This window comes from Triticum urartu, chromosome 4A (genome assembly GCF_056163025.1).
Source record: "Triticum urartu cultivar PI428250 chromosome 4A, HENAU_Tu73, whole genome shotgun sequence".
Taxonomy (NCBI): Eukaryota; Viridiplantae; Streptophyta; class Magnoliopsida; order Poales; family Poaceae; genus Triticum; species Triticum urartu.
The window spans coordinates 479,248,708-479,266,900 of record NC_141876.1 but is presented as its reverse complement, the minus strand read 5'-3'; the positions used below and the strand labels follow the sequence as shown (position 1 = coordinate 479,266,900).

Here is an 18,193-nt window from a genome sequence, read left to right as displayed (position 1 = left end):
GTTTGGTGGCACACAAAGTGTTCCTCCGGTAAACGGGAGTTGCATAATCTCATAGTCATAGGAACATGTATAAGTCATGAAGAAAGCAATAGCAACAAAACTAAACGATCAAGTGCTAAGCTAACGGAATGGGTCAAGTCAATCACATCATTCTCTAATGATGTGATCCCGTTAATCAAATGACAACTCATGTCCATGGTTAGGAAACTTAACCATCTTTGATCAACGAGCTAGTCAAGTAGAGGCATACTAGTGACACTCTGTTTGTCTATGTATTCACACATGTATTATGTTTCCGGTTAATACAATTCTAGCATGAATAATAAACATTTATCATGAAATAAGGAAATAAATAATAACTTTATTATTGCCTCTAGGGCATATTTCCTTCAACATGATCTATTCATGATAAACTTGTTGAACATCCGGTTAATCTAATTGAATTTGAACTATTGTTGTGCTAGACTTATTTGCATCCTATTTATGGATATTTTGTGCTATTTTATATCCGAACTTTGATGAATTTCATTGTGTTCGCTGAATTTTGTTCAGTTAGTTGAAATGTGGTTTGATATGTACGCGGATAGCGTTGGATGGCATGCTATCGCATCCGTGTCAGTGGACCGGTTCCCCTGTCCGTGGACGGATGTGATGCCCGGTTTGCGGGTCAATATTAGAGATGCCCTAAATTGCAGAAGGAGTAGTACGTTTCTCTCCCTTTTCGTCCTAAAAAGGAAGAAGTTAGTCTCCGTCCATACGTGGTCTCCCACAGAACGGAAAAGCCAATAGATGATCATTCGTTGGGAGAGAGGGTGGCATGTCGCATATTTTTGTTGTTTTTGCTGGCAGTTTTAGTTGTGTCGGTGGTGACAGTTTCTTCAAGACTGCATGGAATTTTCTAGGAGGATGATAATATTGAGCCTTCATTCCAGAAAATGACATGTTCTGAAGAAATGGCCACCGCTTGCATAACTAAAAACTGCCATTAATACGTTCGCAAATGCCATCCTCTCCCAGCAAATGGTCGACAAATAAGAGGATCCCAACAGAAAGGTCGTTGCTGAACGCCGGTCGACCGACCCAAAATTTGGCCGGTCGCCCTCTGGCTATTGGAGATGCTTTAAGATACTTGTTCTAAGTCCCTAGTCGTAGAGTTATGTGGACACCTAACTATAACTAGTCTGTTAAGTCGACTAATGACTTGGTTCCACTTGTCATGGGCATGGTGATGCTAAGTTGGCACACAGACTCGGCCAAAGGAGTTTGGTGAGTCGGACTAACCAACAATGAGACACAACGAGCAAGTCGTAATTTTGCGTGTCTCATCAATGTTTTATGACACATTGCTTAGGAATGAGGTCCTTGTACGAACTGAGTTGTGTAGAGAGTCAAGCTACTAAATGGATGACAAGCTCTTGCCCATAGCTCTGACAAGGTACATCGTCAGGCAAAGGGATATGGCCATATGGGCATTGGACAGGAAATTCATTGATGATTTTACTTTGATAGGAAGTCAACACACTTTGCTAGAAGCCGCTACTGACTATCATCTTGAAATCGACTGATCATGGGCCCGAGTCGGAGTCGGAGGAGTGACTCTTGTTGTTCCGACTGAAAGTAAACCTGCAGGGTCACACACTTGAGAGGATTGGAGCTAAGCCGAAAGGATTTTCGACTCATAGTGGTGTGATCGAGTGAGACTCCAGTCGACAAGGGATATGTTGGACAACTGGCTAGAGTTAGGGTTTCTAACTGCAAAATATAGTAACACATTATGTAAAATATAGTAATTCTCGTAAAAAAATGCAATAAATTACAATTTTGGGTAGTAAAAAATATATTTTCCAAATTACTGCGTTTTATACACATTTTACTAGATTTTGTATATAGCGTTATTAGGGGGTGTAGAATTTTCTCCCATGTTCCAACGGCGACCCGCAAATTTCCTCCCGTATTCGTCTGCGAACAGGGGGAACCAGTCCGCGAACATGGATGCGAAAGACCACTATCCAACGGTGCCCGCATACATTTCAACAAAAATCCGAATCAAAGGGACGAAATTCGTTCAAACACGATTCAGACATAATTTATATTAAAAGGTCGATATTTCGACCGATCAACTAAAAAACTTAAAAAATACTAAACCCTACACTCAACGACCACCTTATACGCGTGGCCGCCCTGCCCCGTCGCACCGCCGTCGTCCTCCGTGCCGTCGTCGTTGTCATGGTCCCTCTAGCGGCGATACGACGCCGGAGGGCCGCGGCAGCCTTGTCCGTGAGTTAGGCAGAGGTTTATGAGATGAGGTACAAGGACTGTACTGCCCCGACACGCGTCATCGAGTTCCGCAACCGCTACCACTAAACGCAATGAGGTACAAGAACTGTACTCCCAAGATTGGATCTTGGTGTGCCCGCGCTACGGGTACGTTTTTGTGTGCAATCGTTGCACTCGGCGCAATCCAACATGATGAAAATCCAACGAAGAAGCGTGCAAACAATCCATATGGATGAAGAAGAACAGAAGAGGGCGGTTTTGCTAAATGTAAGTTGAGGAAAGTGCAAGTCTATGTGTCATCGTCGATTTTGTTTGCTAGCTTTTGTGATGCCTATTGGCTGCTACCGGAGCGACTAACCTATATAATGAGGATGATCAGGATGTACACGGTCGAAAAAACTGCTGATGCTGCTCACTTGATGATCAGGATGTACACGGTCGAAAAAACGCAAAACTTGAATACATAACATATATATACCGGAGCGACTAACCTACATAATCTGCTACATATAGCGCGACGAAACACAGACAGGGTGACAAAGGGATTCCAAGAAGTAAATTGCAAAAAACCATCACAATTGGGGACCGTAAATCAAAAAACCACCATCATTCGATTTTTTTTCAAAAAACTACCAACATTGTACTGACAGTTTTCAGAAAACACTGATTGACTGATTAAAGCGGTTTGAGTGGAAACCTGACGCCTGAGTCCCGCTGTATGTGATGACATGGCAATAGGAAAACGGAAGAAGACGACGACGTTAAACCATCCAGTCAACCTCTCCTCTTCCTCCTTGAGTGGTGTTGGCATTTCGCCGAACACCTAGCAGGCGCACGCCACAGGTGCTACCCCGTTGCTGCTGCAGTCACCGGCGAACGGTGGCAGGCAGTCAGGCACACACATCTATGCCTGGGGCTGCGGGGCTCGCGCTCGGCGACATGACCACCTCCAGGAACACCCGCGCACTGGCGAACAATGAACTTGGACGGCCTTGCAGCCACCGGAGAACGACAAGCTCGGACGGCTCCGGGAATGCGACGACAGAGGCGCGCACCAAATCCTCGGCCTCTCTAATGCCCGGCGACGGCACATGCATGCACCAAATCCACTGGAGCGTGCTCCTCGCGTGCACGCTCGAAGCTCCAGACTCGCGCTCACCGCCACTGTCGTCACCACCGCGGCCAACTGACATCCCCAGGAAAGCCACATTGTCCAGAAGCTCCGCCATGCCACGCTCGACCTCGCGGTCAAAGGAATCGCGCCGGGAAGCCCTCAAGATGACGCCTAGGTCCTCTCTTCCCCGACCACGGTCGTCAGCCGCCGCGCCCGATCTCCGGCCATGTGATTCAGGTGAGCCACAGCCGTCTGCGGCAGGATGAATCCGACATGTGCGGCCCTTGGAGCTTGACGGGACGATGCGGGAGAGGCACGGAGCGAGGGCGGCGATGCACGGATCTCCGCCGCAACCCGCGGCTGCTGCTGGACTCAACACCTTCAGCTGGTTCATATGGAAGACGCACTGGAGGGCCGCAGGCGGCGGAGGAGGCTGCTGTCCTAGACAGCGACGGCAACGGCGGCCGCCACTTCCCCGGAGCGCGTCGACGGGAGCACGGCCTTGTCATTTAGCCCGAGGAGGAAGAAGGCGTGAGAGCGTGGACTAGAGTATGACGGGTGGGCCCTTGACAGCGGAGACAAACGGTGTCAGCTTTCACATGCCATGTCATCACTTACAGCGGGACCCACCAGTCAGTTTTCTCATCAATCGTTGCTTACCGTGCATTTAGTGTTTTATGAAAACTGTCAGCACAATAATAGTGGTTTTTAAAAAATAAAATAAATGATGATGGTTTTCTGAATTAGGGTCCTCAATTATGGTGGTTTTTTGCAATTTACTCAAATTCCAAGAGCAACACCAATGCAAGCCACAACAAGATGCTCAGTGTTTTTGAGCCCATATGCGACGTTACGTATATGGGGGATCGTGGATCCAAGGGCAACGAGGAAGACGATGGCGGTGCAGACGTATAACACGTTACTGGGGCAGCCACACCGAAACTGGACAGCCTTCCCAGCGGCGACGGTGCCGGCGTCGCCACCGGCACCTTTAGGAATTCTGAAGGTGTTCCGGCAGGGCACCACCGTGGTGCAACCATCAGGATCGGGGTTCTCGATGTCAGCGCCCATTGCTTACTCTTTCGATCTCGATTTGTTTCGTCTGGGCTCAGATTCTGCGCGCGTGATCTCCAAGGTAGTACGTACTAGTTGCGTTGCGAGTATATATAAGAGTCAATTACACTGGTGATGCTACAACTTGACACAAACGATCACTTTGGTGTTAGAAGTTGTGAAGTACATTAAAGTGGTGCAGAAATTTGGCTCGGACGTGCAAATACAGTGCTTATCTCGTCTGCATACGAAATCTAGACTGACTAGACATGTGGACCCCGCTGTCAGTGACTGGACTAAGGAGAGTGAGCGTGTGGCCTCATTTTCACAAAAATATACTTCGGAATATTTTTTTTACAAAAAAAGTTCACGTGGACGTGGCTTCACCCTGTGACCAGCAGGTCCGCCTGTCAAAATATACCGCTAGGTTCCAAACCGGCAACAACTACCACACATGCTGATCAAACCGCTCCGTCTTACATTTTCGAATTAAAAAGTGGATAACAGTATATGTATTTAATAAGTACGCAGGTGGAGCTTAAATGGGCTGCAAATATTGCCGCCCATATTGCACTAACTATTATTTAAAAAGATATTAGTAAAACATAAATATATAAAATATACCTTCGTGTATTATATAAAAATATTATACAAACAAACGATGATTAGTAATAAAAATAGTAAAATATACACCCCTGTGTTATATAAAAAATAACTAGTTAATACTGATTTGTGTGTTATAAATTTCAATAATGCAACCATATAGATAATTATATAATTAACTCGATGAATTATACTTTTTGTATAATTTGGAGCAATAAAAATATCTTATAAAATACAACTAAAAAATTATTTCAATTATTAAAACATTTCAATAAATATACGCATATTTATAATTCATGCTGTTAATTATAGAATTATTAAAATGTTTGTATTATTGAAATTTATAACACACAAACATCACTATTAATTATATTAATTTAATACAGTACACAGTCATATATTTGCTAATCATCGTTTTTATATAATATTTATAGCACATAAATATTTCAATATATAAGTTTTTTACTCTTGTTTTACAAATATTTTAGAAAATACTTCATGCAGAATGGGCTGCAATATTTGCAGCCCATTTAAACTCCACACGTGTACTCGATAAATACATATAGCCGTGTTATCCACAATGGTCAGTAGAAAATGTGAGTCGTAGTGCTTAGACGAGCATCAGTTTTGGCACGTGGTTTGCAGGTTCGAAACCTGGGCGCTCCACTATTTTGCTGTTAGTTTGTGACAGGCGGGACCGGCTGGTCAATGAGTTGAAAAATGCCACGTCCACAGACTTTTTTTAAAAAAAAGACAATATTCCTAGAATATTTTTGGAAAAATCAGGCCACATGCCCCTTCTCCTTGGTCGAGCCGCTGACAGCGGGGTCCACACACCTAGTAAGCGCATATTCCGTATACAAATGAGACAAGCACTGTATTTGCACGCTCAAACCAAGTTTTTGCATCACTTTAATGTATATCACAATTTCTAGCATCAAAGTGACCAGTTGCGTCAAGTTATGGCACCATCGGTGTAATTGACTCTATATATAATGCAGCAAGACAGGCAGCCACCTTTAGCACGTACGCGTACATACGTAGGCCGGTCGGTCTCTCTCCGGCTCGATTGGTTGATGAACGCTGACCAGTAAATTTCCGACATCCGTACGCGGTCAGAGCGGACCGGTCCATGAACATGAATGCCGGTGACGTAACGGTCTTTCTCCGGCTCGATCGGTTGATAAACGCTGACCAGCAAATTTCCGACATTCGTATGCGGTCAGAGCGGATCAGTCCATGAACATGAATGCTGGTGACGTAACATTGTTCACATACATTTTAACAACTATTTGAACTAACAAAATGAAATTGATGCAAATACGATGGGTTTTATCAAATTCAAATAAAAAAACACAAATCATCCATAAATAGCATGCAAATAAGTCTAGTACAATACTTCAAATTCAACGAGATTAACCGGATGTTCAACAGATTTTTCACAAATGAATCCTGTCGTCTCACACATACTGTCCCTTTAGCTTCATTTAATAGCATATGTACGTAAAAGGTCATCTCTCTCTGTTTTGTGGTACATCACGTCAGTGTGTACGGGCTACAAAACGTGTAAAGGAATATTGAGTGAATGAATGATTCAATAAACAAGTGGAGCAAGAAGAAACAAAACTTACGATTTTCTCCTCTACCGCGAGCAATGGCCACCTCACCTCCAGTCGACCAACCGCGTCACAAAACTTGGTGACGGAGGTCTAGATGGCGTACCATCGATACGCCAACGACCTCAAATTGCGTTGTTGGATGTTGTGCATGTCGTAGGGCGCAATGTGCTTTCGCACGTGAAACGAATCATGCATGCGTTACAAGAAGGGACCCCCTCTGCTCATGCCTACGAAATCCACGGATGCGATCAACCACACATCGCACAACAACTCATCTTTCATGAATGAGTACCCCTGCCATCCGCCGAACTCTAAGTAAACGGCACGAAGTTCGAGAATAAGCTTAATAGCATTTGATCGAACACATGTCGGGACGTGGTGACTACCATAGACGAATTTTGGGGGGGGGGGGGGGGAGGGGGGAGGGAGGGGGGCAGAGTCTACCTGCCTACGGACGGGTCCTGGGTGGACGACGCCGTTGTAAAAGGCGAGTGGGCGCTCGATGCTGGTTGCGGAGGTCCGGCAATGCCTGTGTGCCGGCCAAAGAAGAACCATGGCAATGGCGGGGAAGCAAAACAAGGAGGAAGAAGAGGCGGATTGGAAGAAAATGGGACCGAGATGGATTTTGGATGGGGCAGGATGGTTAGATGCGGCCGTGGCAGCGGTTCAGACTTTTGCAAAGCCCCTATTTGTCTTCGTTTTGCGGGAAAGAATGCATCCAGATCGCTCGGCGGACCGTTACAACTCCGCATTGATGACACAATATATCTGGACCATGCTGTCCGAACATATGTAGACGGTTTAAGGATCTATGTTGAAGATGCTCTAGAGGATCCGGACCGTCTTCGATTTTTCCAACAAGTACGTACGTCGGACGACCGGCTCAACCTCTTCTCTAAACGGAAGTTCTCAAAAACATCGCAAGCTCCTCTCTCCTTTTGTTCTTTGGAGTTTTGGGACAATAGGGGAGCCCCCTACTGACTACTTCCTTCGTTCCTAAATATTTGTATTTTTAGACATTTCAAATGACTACTACATACAAATGTATGTAGACATATTTAGAATATAGATTCATTCATTTTACTTCGTGTGTAGTTAGTTGTTCAAATGCTTAGAAAGACAAGTATTTAAGAACAGAGGAAGTATTAAATTAAGACACCAGACGAGTACAAAGGAATTACATGTATAGTTGGGGTGGGGTGGGAGTAGAGGAGCACACTAGGTGACTAGATTACACATTAAACCGAGGCCACAAATGTCCTAATAATGTCCTAATGGCAAGCTCCTCTCTCCTTGCCATTGCCCCGGTGGTGCATGTCTACAACTGGCATCAAGCTCGGGCTTTCCATGCAGCAAATGAGGTTTTGCAACTGAGCTGGGAAAGTGGGACGTACTTCTTTAATAACGAAATCTAGGGTAACATGTGTAGTAAGAAACAGATTCGTGATGTCCGATACTCATATTTTTCCGATAGAATAACTGGCATGCATTACAATCCAGAGAGTTTCGAAACAATGCAGAGCGCCTACTCAATGGATGGTATCCCATGTCCATGCGGCCTGCACGCTGACGCCCTCGGCGATCTCGCGCTCCGGAGCATCTTTCTGTGCCGCAGGTTCTCGCGCAGGCAGAACCAGTCTTGCACGCCGCCTGGCACGGCGGCCAAATACCACCCCAAGAGCCGGTGCCTGAGGTTGGGCACGCAGAGCGGGCCGCCCTTGCCGATCCAGCCCACAGCCGCGCGCGCGTACGTGTCGGCTGTGGGCACCAACGCCGACGACCGCCAGGCCGCGGCGAAGCCGGAAGCCATCGTAGTCGACACGAAGAACGGCGCCTGCACGATATTACACGACCTCTTTTACTGCTCGTAAAAACGGTCGTAGTACCATACCATACGTGCATTGAATTGATTCCACTGCACCCCACTTGCATAGTTGCATCTTGCAAGCCAAGAACGCGTGCATGTGCATTTAATCCAACCCCACGACGTTCCGATGGAACCGTTTCTGGAGCCGGTGCATTTAATTACGTAGTACTACTACGTCTACGTACCTGGCATTGGACATCTATCCCCTTGCTTTTGTACTCAACGTAAAGGCTCCTGGAGAACTGAGCGACGTACCTGCTCGATCGAAATGCACCAATTTTTAACATGTGAAAACGCAAGTCACTCTCACTTACGAACATAGAGCGAGTTGGAGTTGGAGACTAAGATTTGATGCATGCTTCATCACACGTACGTACCTTTTGGTGGCCGAATACATGGTGTGGAGGGGGAAGGAGTTGATGCCCTCGGACGACGCCGATCCCATGTTGACGATGGCGCCCCTGCCCCGCCGCAGCATCCCGGGCAGCACCGCGGCGGTCACCTCCGTCACCGCCCACAGGTTCACGCGAATCATCCTCACCCACGCCTCCACGTCGGCCTCATGCAGGAACACCGCACCCGGCTTCGCTATCCCGGCGTTGTTCACCAGAATCCCCACGTCCAGCTTCTTCACGGCATCCCGGAGCCGCCGCAACGCCTCGTCGCCTGCATGCATGCATGCCACCGGTCGATGACAGACGGCGGTAATCAAGTTCAAGTGTTTGTTTCTATGCGCTCCTGGTCCTATATCATGCGTTAAGTCATGCTTGAGTAGATGCATGCATGATACCTTTAGGAGTGGAGACGAGCGAGAGGTCGAATACCACGGCCATGGTCTGCACGGCGTGGCGAGACATGATCGTGCCGGAGACTTCGTGGAGATTGGCGGCGTCGAGGTCAACCAGAACAAGGTTGAGGCCCCGGCGTGCGAGCTCCAGGGCGACGGACCGGCCGATGCCAGACGTCGGGCCGGTGACGACGGCCCACGTGCCGTAGCGCAGGCGGAGGTCCTCGGGCCGGCGCAGGCAGTGCGTGAGGTAGACGAGGAGGCGGGGCAAGAATGCCGAGACGTATAGCGCGCCGAGGGAGGCCAGCCAGAGGAACCATGCCGGCGCTTGCTGGAGGTAAGCCATTCTCGACTCGCTTGTCTCCTCACCCTCGTTGATGCTAGTGTTATAGCAGTAGCTACTGTCCGTGTATAGATGACTGTCCTAGTCATGAAGGCACGCTAGCTACCAGCCTTCAATTTGTTCGAATAGCAAGCAAGAAGCCCCATTTCGGTGATCATGGATGCCGGTCTAGCTACTTTCTCGTTCCCGGTTAATGCAGTGTGGTTGGGCCTTTCAAATCAATGATACAGGAGTCCAACAAGATTTTTCAGCAATAACATCCAGTTCAGTTCGGCATGGCTATGTGCTCTTGTAGACACATGGTCACAGGCGTGTAGAGCTTGGTCTCCGAAGATCACCTCAGCGGCAATTTGTAACAACAGTAGGGAAATTGAGAAGACGAAAATATTTGTTTCAAGCATTAGGCTATCAGTTACGACTTCATGATTCACGCGCACAACTAGCAAGTCTTTATTATGTTTGGTGGAACAGAAGGCTGCAAAATGGGTGAATGGTACTACGTACCCATAAATGTATCGACAACTAGTGACGAACAGTGCCCGCGGAATGGGCAATGCATCGTGCATGGCGCTGCATGGAGAACAGATTCGTGGTCAAATTCAGCTCCGAAGGGGATTGAAAACATGTAAGAACAGCGGGCGGTGATCACTTGCTTCCATGTGGTGCTTCTCCGGGACGACGGTACATCCAGCCCACTTCTTGATCTCAAATTGTTATGCCAAAAAGGAAACAATTCAAGTATGATGATTACACAGAAAACCGGTAGAGCCCTTGATAGGGTTGCTCACGGGACGAAGCACGCATAGAGAATCAGGATAAGGTATACAATGGACGAGGTTTACCTAGGTTTAGGTTCTCATGGTGGAGGTAATACCTAGACCCGGGCATGGACAGCCCGGCCCGACGACCAGCCCGAAAAACCCGGTGTCCGTGTCCTAGACTAGGGGTACTTACCACGTCGGTCCGCCACTTGTGGGCCGGACTGAGAACACGTCAATAGCTGATGAATGGGCCATGCACGCCCTGTCCCTTGGCATAATCAAGATGAAAATCTCCAAAGACTTGGCGTACGCTTCAAGACGTGTAACTATCGGCATGTTTAACCCTAGATTGTAACCGACCATGTGTAAACCCTAGATACCCCCGGTGCCTATACAAGGCGTAGGGTTTAGTCCGTAGAGGCACGATTACAAGGTTTAGAGTTTAGAACTTCTTCATATGATCTCGAGGTAGATCATACTATGCTCTGTACCCCATCACAATCAATATATCAGAGTGGGTCGTAGGATTTTACCTTCTCAAAAGGGCCCAAACCTGGGGTTAAATATCATGTCCCTACTTTCCCTGCTACCATCGTGCTTAGATCACCAGCTTGGGACCGCCTACCCAAGATCCGCCAGTTTTAGCATCGACACCCGGCCCGAGCCGGGCCTGGCTTGTCGTTCGTGCCGGGCTCAGGCCTTGTTTTACAGCCCAAAAGGTAGTTCGGGTCGGGCTCGGGCTTGCACGTGTGTACACTAGAAAACAACGTTTGGGCCGGGCTTCGGGCTTCATTTCATGCAGGCCCTGGACTTGAAAACAGTGTACTTCGGGCTTTGGGCTTCAAGTCGGGGTCGGGCTTGAGAACGGAAGGTGGGGCTTTTACATGCCCGGCACAGCCCTGCCCGGTGTTTTGCCCGGGTTTAGTAATACCCTACATCTTGCATGTTTGATTGTATTGATAGGTGTCTCGTATGAGATCATGTCGATAGATTAGATGTTGACTTGGCAGGCCCCTACCTCCCCTTATATAGGTGAACAAGGGGTAGTGTTACATGGACCCAAGTCAGTTTGCATTGTAGAGTCCTACTAGATCTAGTAGTATTTGTCTTGGAGTACAAGTTGAGCCTCCTGATGGGCCAACTTCCCGACCTGATTGGCCGACTTCCAAGGAGGTTGGATACACCCGATATGTTACGTCGTTAGTAGCCCCTGATGCCCCACAAGTGTAGGGGGCAATTGTAGATCTTTTAAGTAAAAGTATCGATCCCATGAGGAGCTGACGGAAATGATAAGTGCAAAAAATAGCAAGGATTCAATTCCAATGCTAAATGGTGTGACATTGTTGTGATTTGTGATGGTGAAACGGTAACTGTATGTGAGTATCAGCAAAATATAAAAGAGTGCAACAAGTGGCCCAATCCCTAGTAATGTTAAGGATAAGTCGGTTATGTTACATACTCCCTCTGTTCCATAATGTAGTGCATATAAATTTTATAAAAAGTCGAACTTTACAAACTTTGACCATATTTATAGAGAAAAATAGGTACATATAGAGTACTAAATACATATTGTTGGATACATCATGAGTTATATTTTCATAATGTACATGTTTGATATTGTAGATATATATATAGATAGTTTTTTTATAAACTTGGTCAAAGTTTGCTAAGTTTGATTTTGGAAAAAAATGCACTACATTGCGGAATGGGGAGTATGATGAAACGTTCTTGACGATTACGGGATAATCACATAGTTGTCAACTCCATGCACAACTTGCATTGATTATTGTTGGGCATTCAGTTTTGCAGGGATAAAGCCTAAATTTATGTGTTGCAAGCCCATTGAATCACACATACTTATGATTGTACTCTTAGCAAGCAAGCTGCAACAACTAAGATTTACTAAGGTAAACACCCAACCATAGGCATATCTTTTTCTAGGGTCCTTATTCACCCCTCATGTCATAACTTGCAAACTTATGAATTGGTAATCTCTATCACTCGGCCTCACATCGTAAACTTATTATAACACAATGCTCTCCTCTAGGCGCATATAGGTGAGGTGTTATGCAGTCGATGTTCACACAACACCTGCCTATTGCCCGACTCTGACGACGACCAGGTCCTTTGCGAGGTCTCTTGCCGGTTGTTGACCTTCCTGAAGGCGGACACCCGTCGTCGCAAGAACGAGAAGGCATCGCTAAAGAGGGATCGAGGTGTCCGAGCAGGGCGTGGCTGAGAAAGTGGCAGCCGCCGCCAAAGCCCGTCGCCTCGCTACATAGCAGGTCCCGTCATGAGACGTCTCGCCGGGGTCCCATGCTCCTCGTACTCCTTCGACGGTAGGTCCTCCGGCTCTGACAGACCCCTACGTCGTCTTCCCTCGCCCCTATGTCGTTTTCCCATGTAGTACCCTCGACCCGGAGATGATAAGGGGAAGAGCAAGGCAAAGCGGTGAATCATGTCCTTAGCATAGATGTCCTCATTCTTAGTTAGATTCGTAGTATATCTAGTTGTACGATGATGTATACTACACAACCTTCTTCTTGTAGACGTTGTTAGGCCTCCAAGTGCAGAGGTTTGTAGGACAGTAGCAAATTTCCCTCAAGTGGATGACCTAAGGTTTATCAAATCTGTGGGAGGCGTAGGATGAAGATGGTCTCTCTCAAACAACCCTGGAACCAAATAGCAAAGAGTCTCTTGTGTCCCCAACACACCCAATACAATGGTAAATTGTATAGGTGCACTAGTTCGGCGAAGAGATGGTGATAGAAGTGCAATATGGATGGTAGATATAGGTTTTTGTAATCTGAAAAATATAAAAGCAACAAGGAAACTAGTGATAAAAGTGAGCGTAAATGGTATTGCAATGCTAGGAAACAAGGCCCAGGGTCCATACATTCACTAGTGCAAGTTCTCTCAACAATAATAACATAATTGGATCATATAACAATCCCTCAACATGCAACAAAGAGTCACTCCAAAGTAACTAATAGCGGAGAACAAATGAAGAGATTATTGTAGGGCACCAAACCACCTCAAAGTTATTATTTCTGATTGATCTATTCAAGAGTCCGTAGTAAAATAACACGAAGCTATTCTTTCCGTTTGATCTACCCTAGAGTTCGTACTAGAATAACACCTTAAGACACAAATCAACCAAAACCTAATGTCACCTAGATACTCCAATGTCAACTCAAGTATCTGTGGGTATGATTATACGATATGCATCACACAATCTCAGATTCATCTATTCAACCAACACAAAGAACTTCAAAGAGTGCCCCAAAGTTTCTACCGGAGAGTCAAGACAAAAATGTGTGCCAACCCCTATGCATAAGTTCATGAGGTCATGGAACTCGCAAGTTGATCACCAAAACATACATCAAGTGGATCACGTGATATCCCATTGTCACCATAGATAAGCACATGCAAGACATATATCAAGTGTTCTCAAATCCTTAAAGACTCAATCCGATAAGATAACTTCAAAGGGAAAACTCAATCCATTACAAGAGAGTAGAGGGGGAGAAACATCATAAGATCCAACTATAATAGCAAAGTTCGTGATACATCAAGATCGTACTACCTCAAGAACACGAGAGAGAGAGAGATCAAACACATAGCTACTGGTACATACCCTCAGCCCCGAGGGTGAACTACTTCCTTCTCGTCATGGAGAGCGCTGGGATGATAAAGATGGCCACCGGAGAGGGATTCCCCCCTCCGGCAGGGTGGCAGAACGGGTCTAGATTGGTTTTCGATGGCTACGGAGGCTTTTGGCGGCAGAACTCCCGATCTATTCTGCTCCTCGATGTTTTTAGGGTATATGGACATATATAGGCGAAAGAAGTCGGTCAGGGGAGCCACGAGGGTGGGGGCGCACCCAGGGGGGCAGGCGTGCCTCCCTGCCTCGTGGCCACCTCGAAGCTTCCCTGACATCTACTCCAAGTCTCCTGGATTGCTTCCGTTCCAAAAATAACTCTCCCGAAGGTTTCATTCCGTTTGGACTCCGTTTGATATTCCTTTTCTTCAAAACACTAAAATAGGCAAGAAAACAACAATTTGGGCTGGGTCTCCGGTTAATAGGTTAGTCCCAAAAATAATATAAAAATGTATAATAAAGCCCATAAACATCCAAAACAGATAATATAATAGCATTGAACAATCAAAAATTATAGATACTTGGAGACGTATCAGCATCCCCAAGCTTAATTCCTGCTCGTCCTCGAGTAAGTAAATGATAAAAATAGAATTTTGATGTGGAATGCTACCTAACATATTTATCCATGTAATTCTCTTTATTGTGGCAAGAATATTCAGATCCATAAGATTCAAGACAAAAGTTTAATATTGACATAAAAATAATAATACTTCAACCATACTAACAAAGTAATCATGTCTTCTCAAAATAACATGGCCAAAGAAAGTTATCCCTACAAAATCATATAGTCTGGCTATGCTCTATCTTCATCACACAAAATATTTAAATCATGCACAACCCCGATGACAAGCCAAGCAATTGTTTCATACTTTTTATGTTCTCAAACTTTTTCAATCTTCACGCAATACATGAGCGTGAGCCATGGACATAGCACTATAGGTGGAATAGAATGGTGGTTGTGGAGAAGACAAAAAGGAGAAAATAGTCTCACATCAACTAGGCATATCAACGGGCTATGGAGATGCCCATCAATAGATATCAATGTGAGTGAGTAGGGATTGCCATGCAACGGATGCACTAGAGCTATAAGTGTATGAAAGCTCAACAAAAGAAACTAAGTGGGTGTGCATCCAACCTGCTTGCTCATGAAGTCCTAGAGCAATTTGAGGAAGCCCATCATTGGAATATACAAGCCAAGTTCTATAATGTAAGATTCCCACTAGTTTATGAAAGTGACAACATAGGAGACTCTCTATCATGAAGATCATGGTGCTACTTTGAAGCACAAGTGTGGAAAAAGGATAGTAACATTGTCCCTTCTCTCTTTTTCTCTCATTTTATTATTTGGGCCTTCTTTCTTCTTTTTTTATATTTTTCGTCCGAAGTCTCATCCCGACTTGTGGGGGAATCATAGTCTCCATCATCCTTTCCTCACTGGGACAATGCTCTAATAATGATGATCATCACACTTCTTTTTACTTACAACTCAAGAATTACAACTCAATACTTAGAACAAAATATGACTTTTTATAAATACCTCCGGCGGTGTACCGGGATGTGCAATGACTTATGAGTGACATGTATGAAAATATTATGAATGGTGGCTTTGCCACAAATACGATGTCAACTACATGATCATGCTAAGCAATATGACAATTATGGAGCGTGTCATAATAACGGAACGGTGGAAAGTTGGATGGCAATATATCTCAGAATGGTTATGAAAATGCCATAATAGGTAGGTATGATGTCTGTTTTGAGGAAGGTATATGGTGGGTTTATGGTACCGGCGAAAGTTGTGCGGTACTAGAGAGGCTAGCAATGGTGGAAGGATGAGGGTGCGTATAATCCACGGACTCAACATTAGTCATAAAGAACTCACCTACTTATTGCAAAAATCTATTAGTTATCGAAACAAAGTACTGCGCACATGCTCCTAGGGGGATAGATTGGTAGGAAAAGACCATCGCTCGTCCCCGACCGCCACTCATAAGGAACGCAATCAATAAATAAATCATGCTTCGACTTCATCACATAGCGGTTCACCATGCGTGCATGCTACGGGAATCACAAACTTAAACACAAGTATTTCTCAAATTCACAACTACTCAACTATCATGACTCTAATATCACCATCTCCATATCTCAAAACAATCATCAAGTATCAAACTTCTCATAGTATTCAATGTACTCTATATGAAAGTTTTTATTATGCCTAAAAGCAAATTACCATGCTGTTCTAAAAGACTCTCAAAATAATTTAAGTGAAGCACGGGAGTTCATCTATTTGTTCAAAATAAAACCACCGCCATGCTCCAAAAGGATATAAGTGAAGCACTAGAGCAAATGACAAACTACTATGAAAGATATAAGTGAAGATCAATGAGTAGTCGAATAATTATGCAACTATGTGAAGACTCTCTAACATTTAATAATTTCAGATCTTGGTATTTTATTCAAATATCAAGCAAAAAAAATAAAATAAAATGGCGCTCCAAGCAAAACACATATCATGTGGTGAATAAAAATAAAGCTCCAAGTAAAGTTACCGATGAACGAAGACGAAAGAGGGGATGCCTTCCGGGGCATCCCCAAGCTTAGGCTCTTGGTTGTCCTTGAATATTACCTTGGGGTGCCTTGGGAATCCCCAATATTAGGCTCTTGCCACTCATTATTCCATAGTCCATCAAATCTTTACCCAAAACTTGAAAACTTCACAACACAAAACTTAACAGAAAACTCGTAAGCTCCGTTAGTATAAGAAAATAAATCACCACTTAGGTACTGTTGTAAACTCATTATAAATTCATATTGGTGTAATATCTACTGTATTCCAGCTTCTCTATGGTTCATACCCTCCAATACTACTCATAGATTCATCAAAATAAGCAAACAGCACAATGAAAACAGAATCTGTCAAAAACAGAACAATATGTAGTAATCTGAATCAAGCGTACACTTCTGGAACCCCAAAAATTCTAAAATAAATTTATGGATGTGAGGAATTTACCTATTAATCATCTTCAAAAAGAATTAACAAAATAGCACTCTCCAGTAAAAAATGGCAGCTAATCTCGTGAGCGCTAAAGTTTCTGTTTTTTACAGCAAGATCGCAAGAACTTCCCCCAAGTCTTCCCAACGGTTCTACTTGGCACAAACACTAATTAAAACATAAAACCACATCTAACCAGAGGCTAGATGAATTACTTATTACTAAAAATGAGCAAAAATCAAAGAACAAAAATAAAATTGGGTGGCCTCCCAACAAGCGCTATCGTTTAACGCCCCTAGCTAGGCATGATGATTTCAATGATGCTCACATAAAAGATAAGAATTGAAACATAAAGAGAGAATCATGAAGAATATGACTAGAAAATTTAAGTCTAACCCACTTCCTATGCGTAGGGATTTTGTGATCAAACAATTCATGGGAACAATAATCAACTAGCATAGGAAGGCAAAACAAGTGTAACTTCAAAACTTTAAGCACATAGAGAGGAAACTTGATATTATTGCAATTCTACAAGCATATATTCCTCCCTCATAATAATTTTCAGTAGCTTCATGAATGAATTCAACAATATAACTATCACATAAAGCATTCTTTTCATGATCTACAAGCATAGAAATTTTAGTACTCTCCACATAAGCAAAATTCTTCTCATTCGGAATAGTGGGAGTATCATAAGAAACTCGAATACTATAAATTGTTTCCATATTAAAGGAGTAATGTTCAGAAAAGGGGTAATCATAATCATGACAAGTTTTATAAATATAATCATCATTACTTTTTATAGCATAAGTATCGTCACGATAATCATCATAAGTAGCAACTTTGTTCTCATCATAATCGATTGAAACCTCTTCCAAGATAATGGAATCATTACTAAATAAAGTCATGACCTATCCAAATCCACTTTCATAATTATCACAATAAGATTCAACATCATGCAAAATAGTGGAATCATTACTTCCTGAAGTTGACACTCTTCCAAACCCACTCTCATCAATATAATCATCATAAGTAGGAGGCATGCTATCATCATAACAAATTTGCATATCAAAACTTGGGAGGCTAGAAATATCATCTTCATTAAACATAGCATCC

General features: G+C 44.3%; 1 protein-coding gene across 1 annotated transcript; it reads right to left on the bottom strand.

The window, feature by feature from the left end:
• Nucleotides 1–8,095: 8,095 nt before the first annotated feature.
• LOC125553974 (very-long-chain 3-oxoacyl-CoA reductase 1) lies at nucleotides 8,096–9,756 on the bottom strand. The gene is made up of 4 exons (XM_048717610.2): nucleotides 9,324–9,756; nucleotides 8,911–9,199; nucleotides 8,719–8,788; nucleotides 8,096–8,500 (listed from the first exon to the last, which is right to left on the bottom strand). The coding sequence occupies exons 1-4, from the start codon at nucleotides 9,664–9,666 to the stop codon at nucleotides 8,192–8,194; spliced, it is 1,011 nt and encodes a 336-aa protein (XP_048573567.2). The 5' UTR covers nucleotides 9,667–9,756; the 3' UTR covers nucleotides 8,096–8,191.
• Nucleotides 9,757–18,193: the final 8,437 nt, after the last annotated feature.

Coding starts and splice junctions, on each gene's coding strand:
- LOC125553974 (XM_048717610.2), bottom strand. CDS start 9,666: ATGGCTTACCTCCAGCAAGCGCCGGCATGGTTCCTCTGGCTGGCCTCC. Junction 8,789..8,910: donor ATGTATTCGGCCACCAAAAG/GTACGTACGTGT, acceptor TCGATCGAGCAG/GTACGTCGCTCAGTTCTCCA. Junction 8,501..8,718: donor GGATAGATGTCCAATGCCAG/GTACGTAGACGT, acceptor AATATCGTGCAG/GCGCCGTTCTTCGTGTCGAC.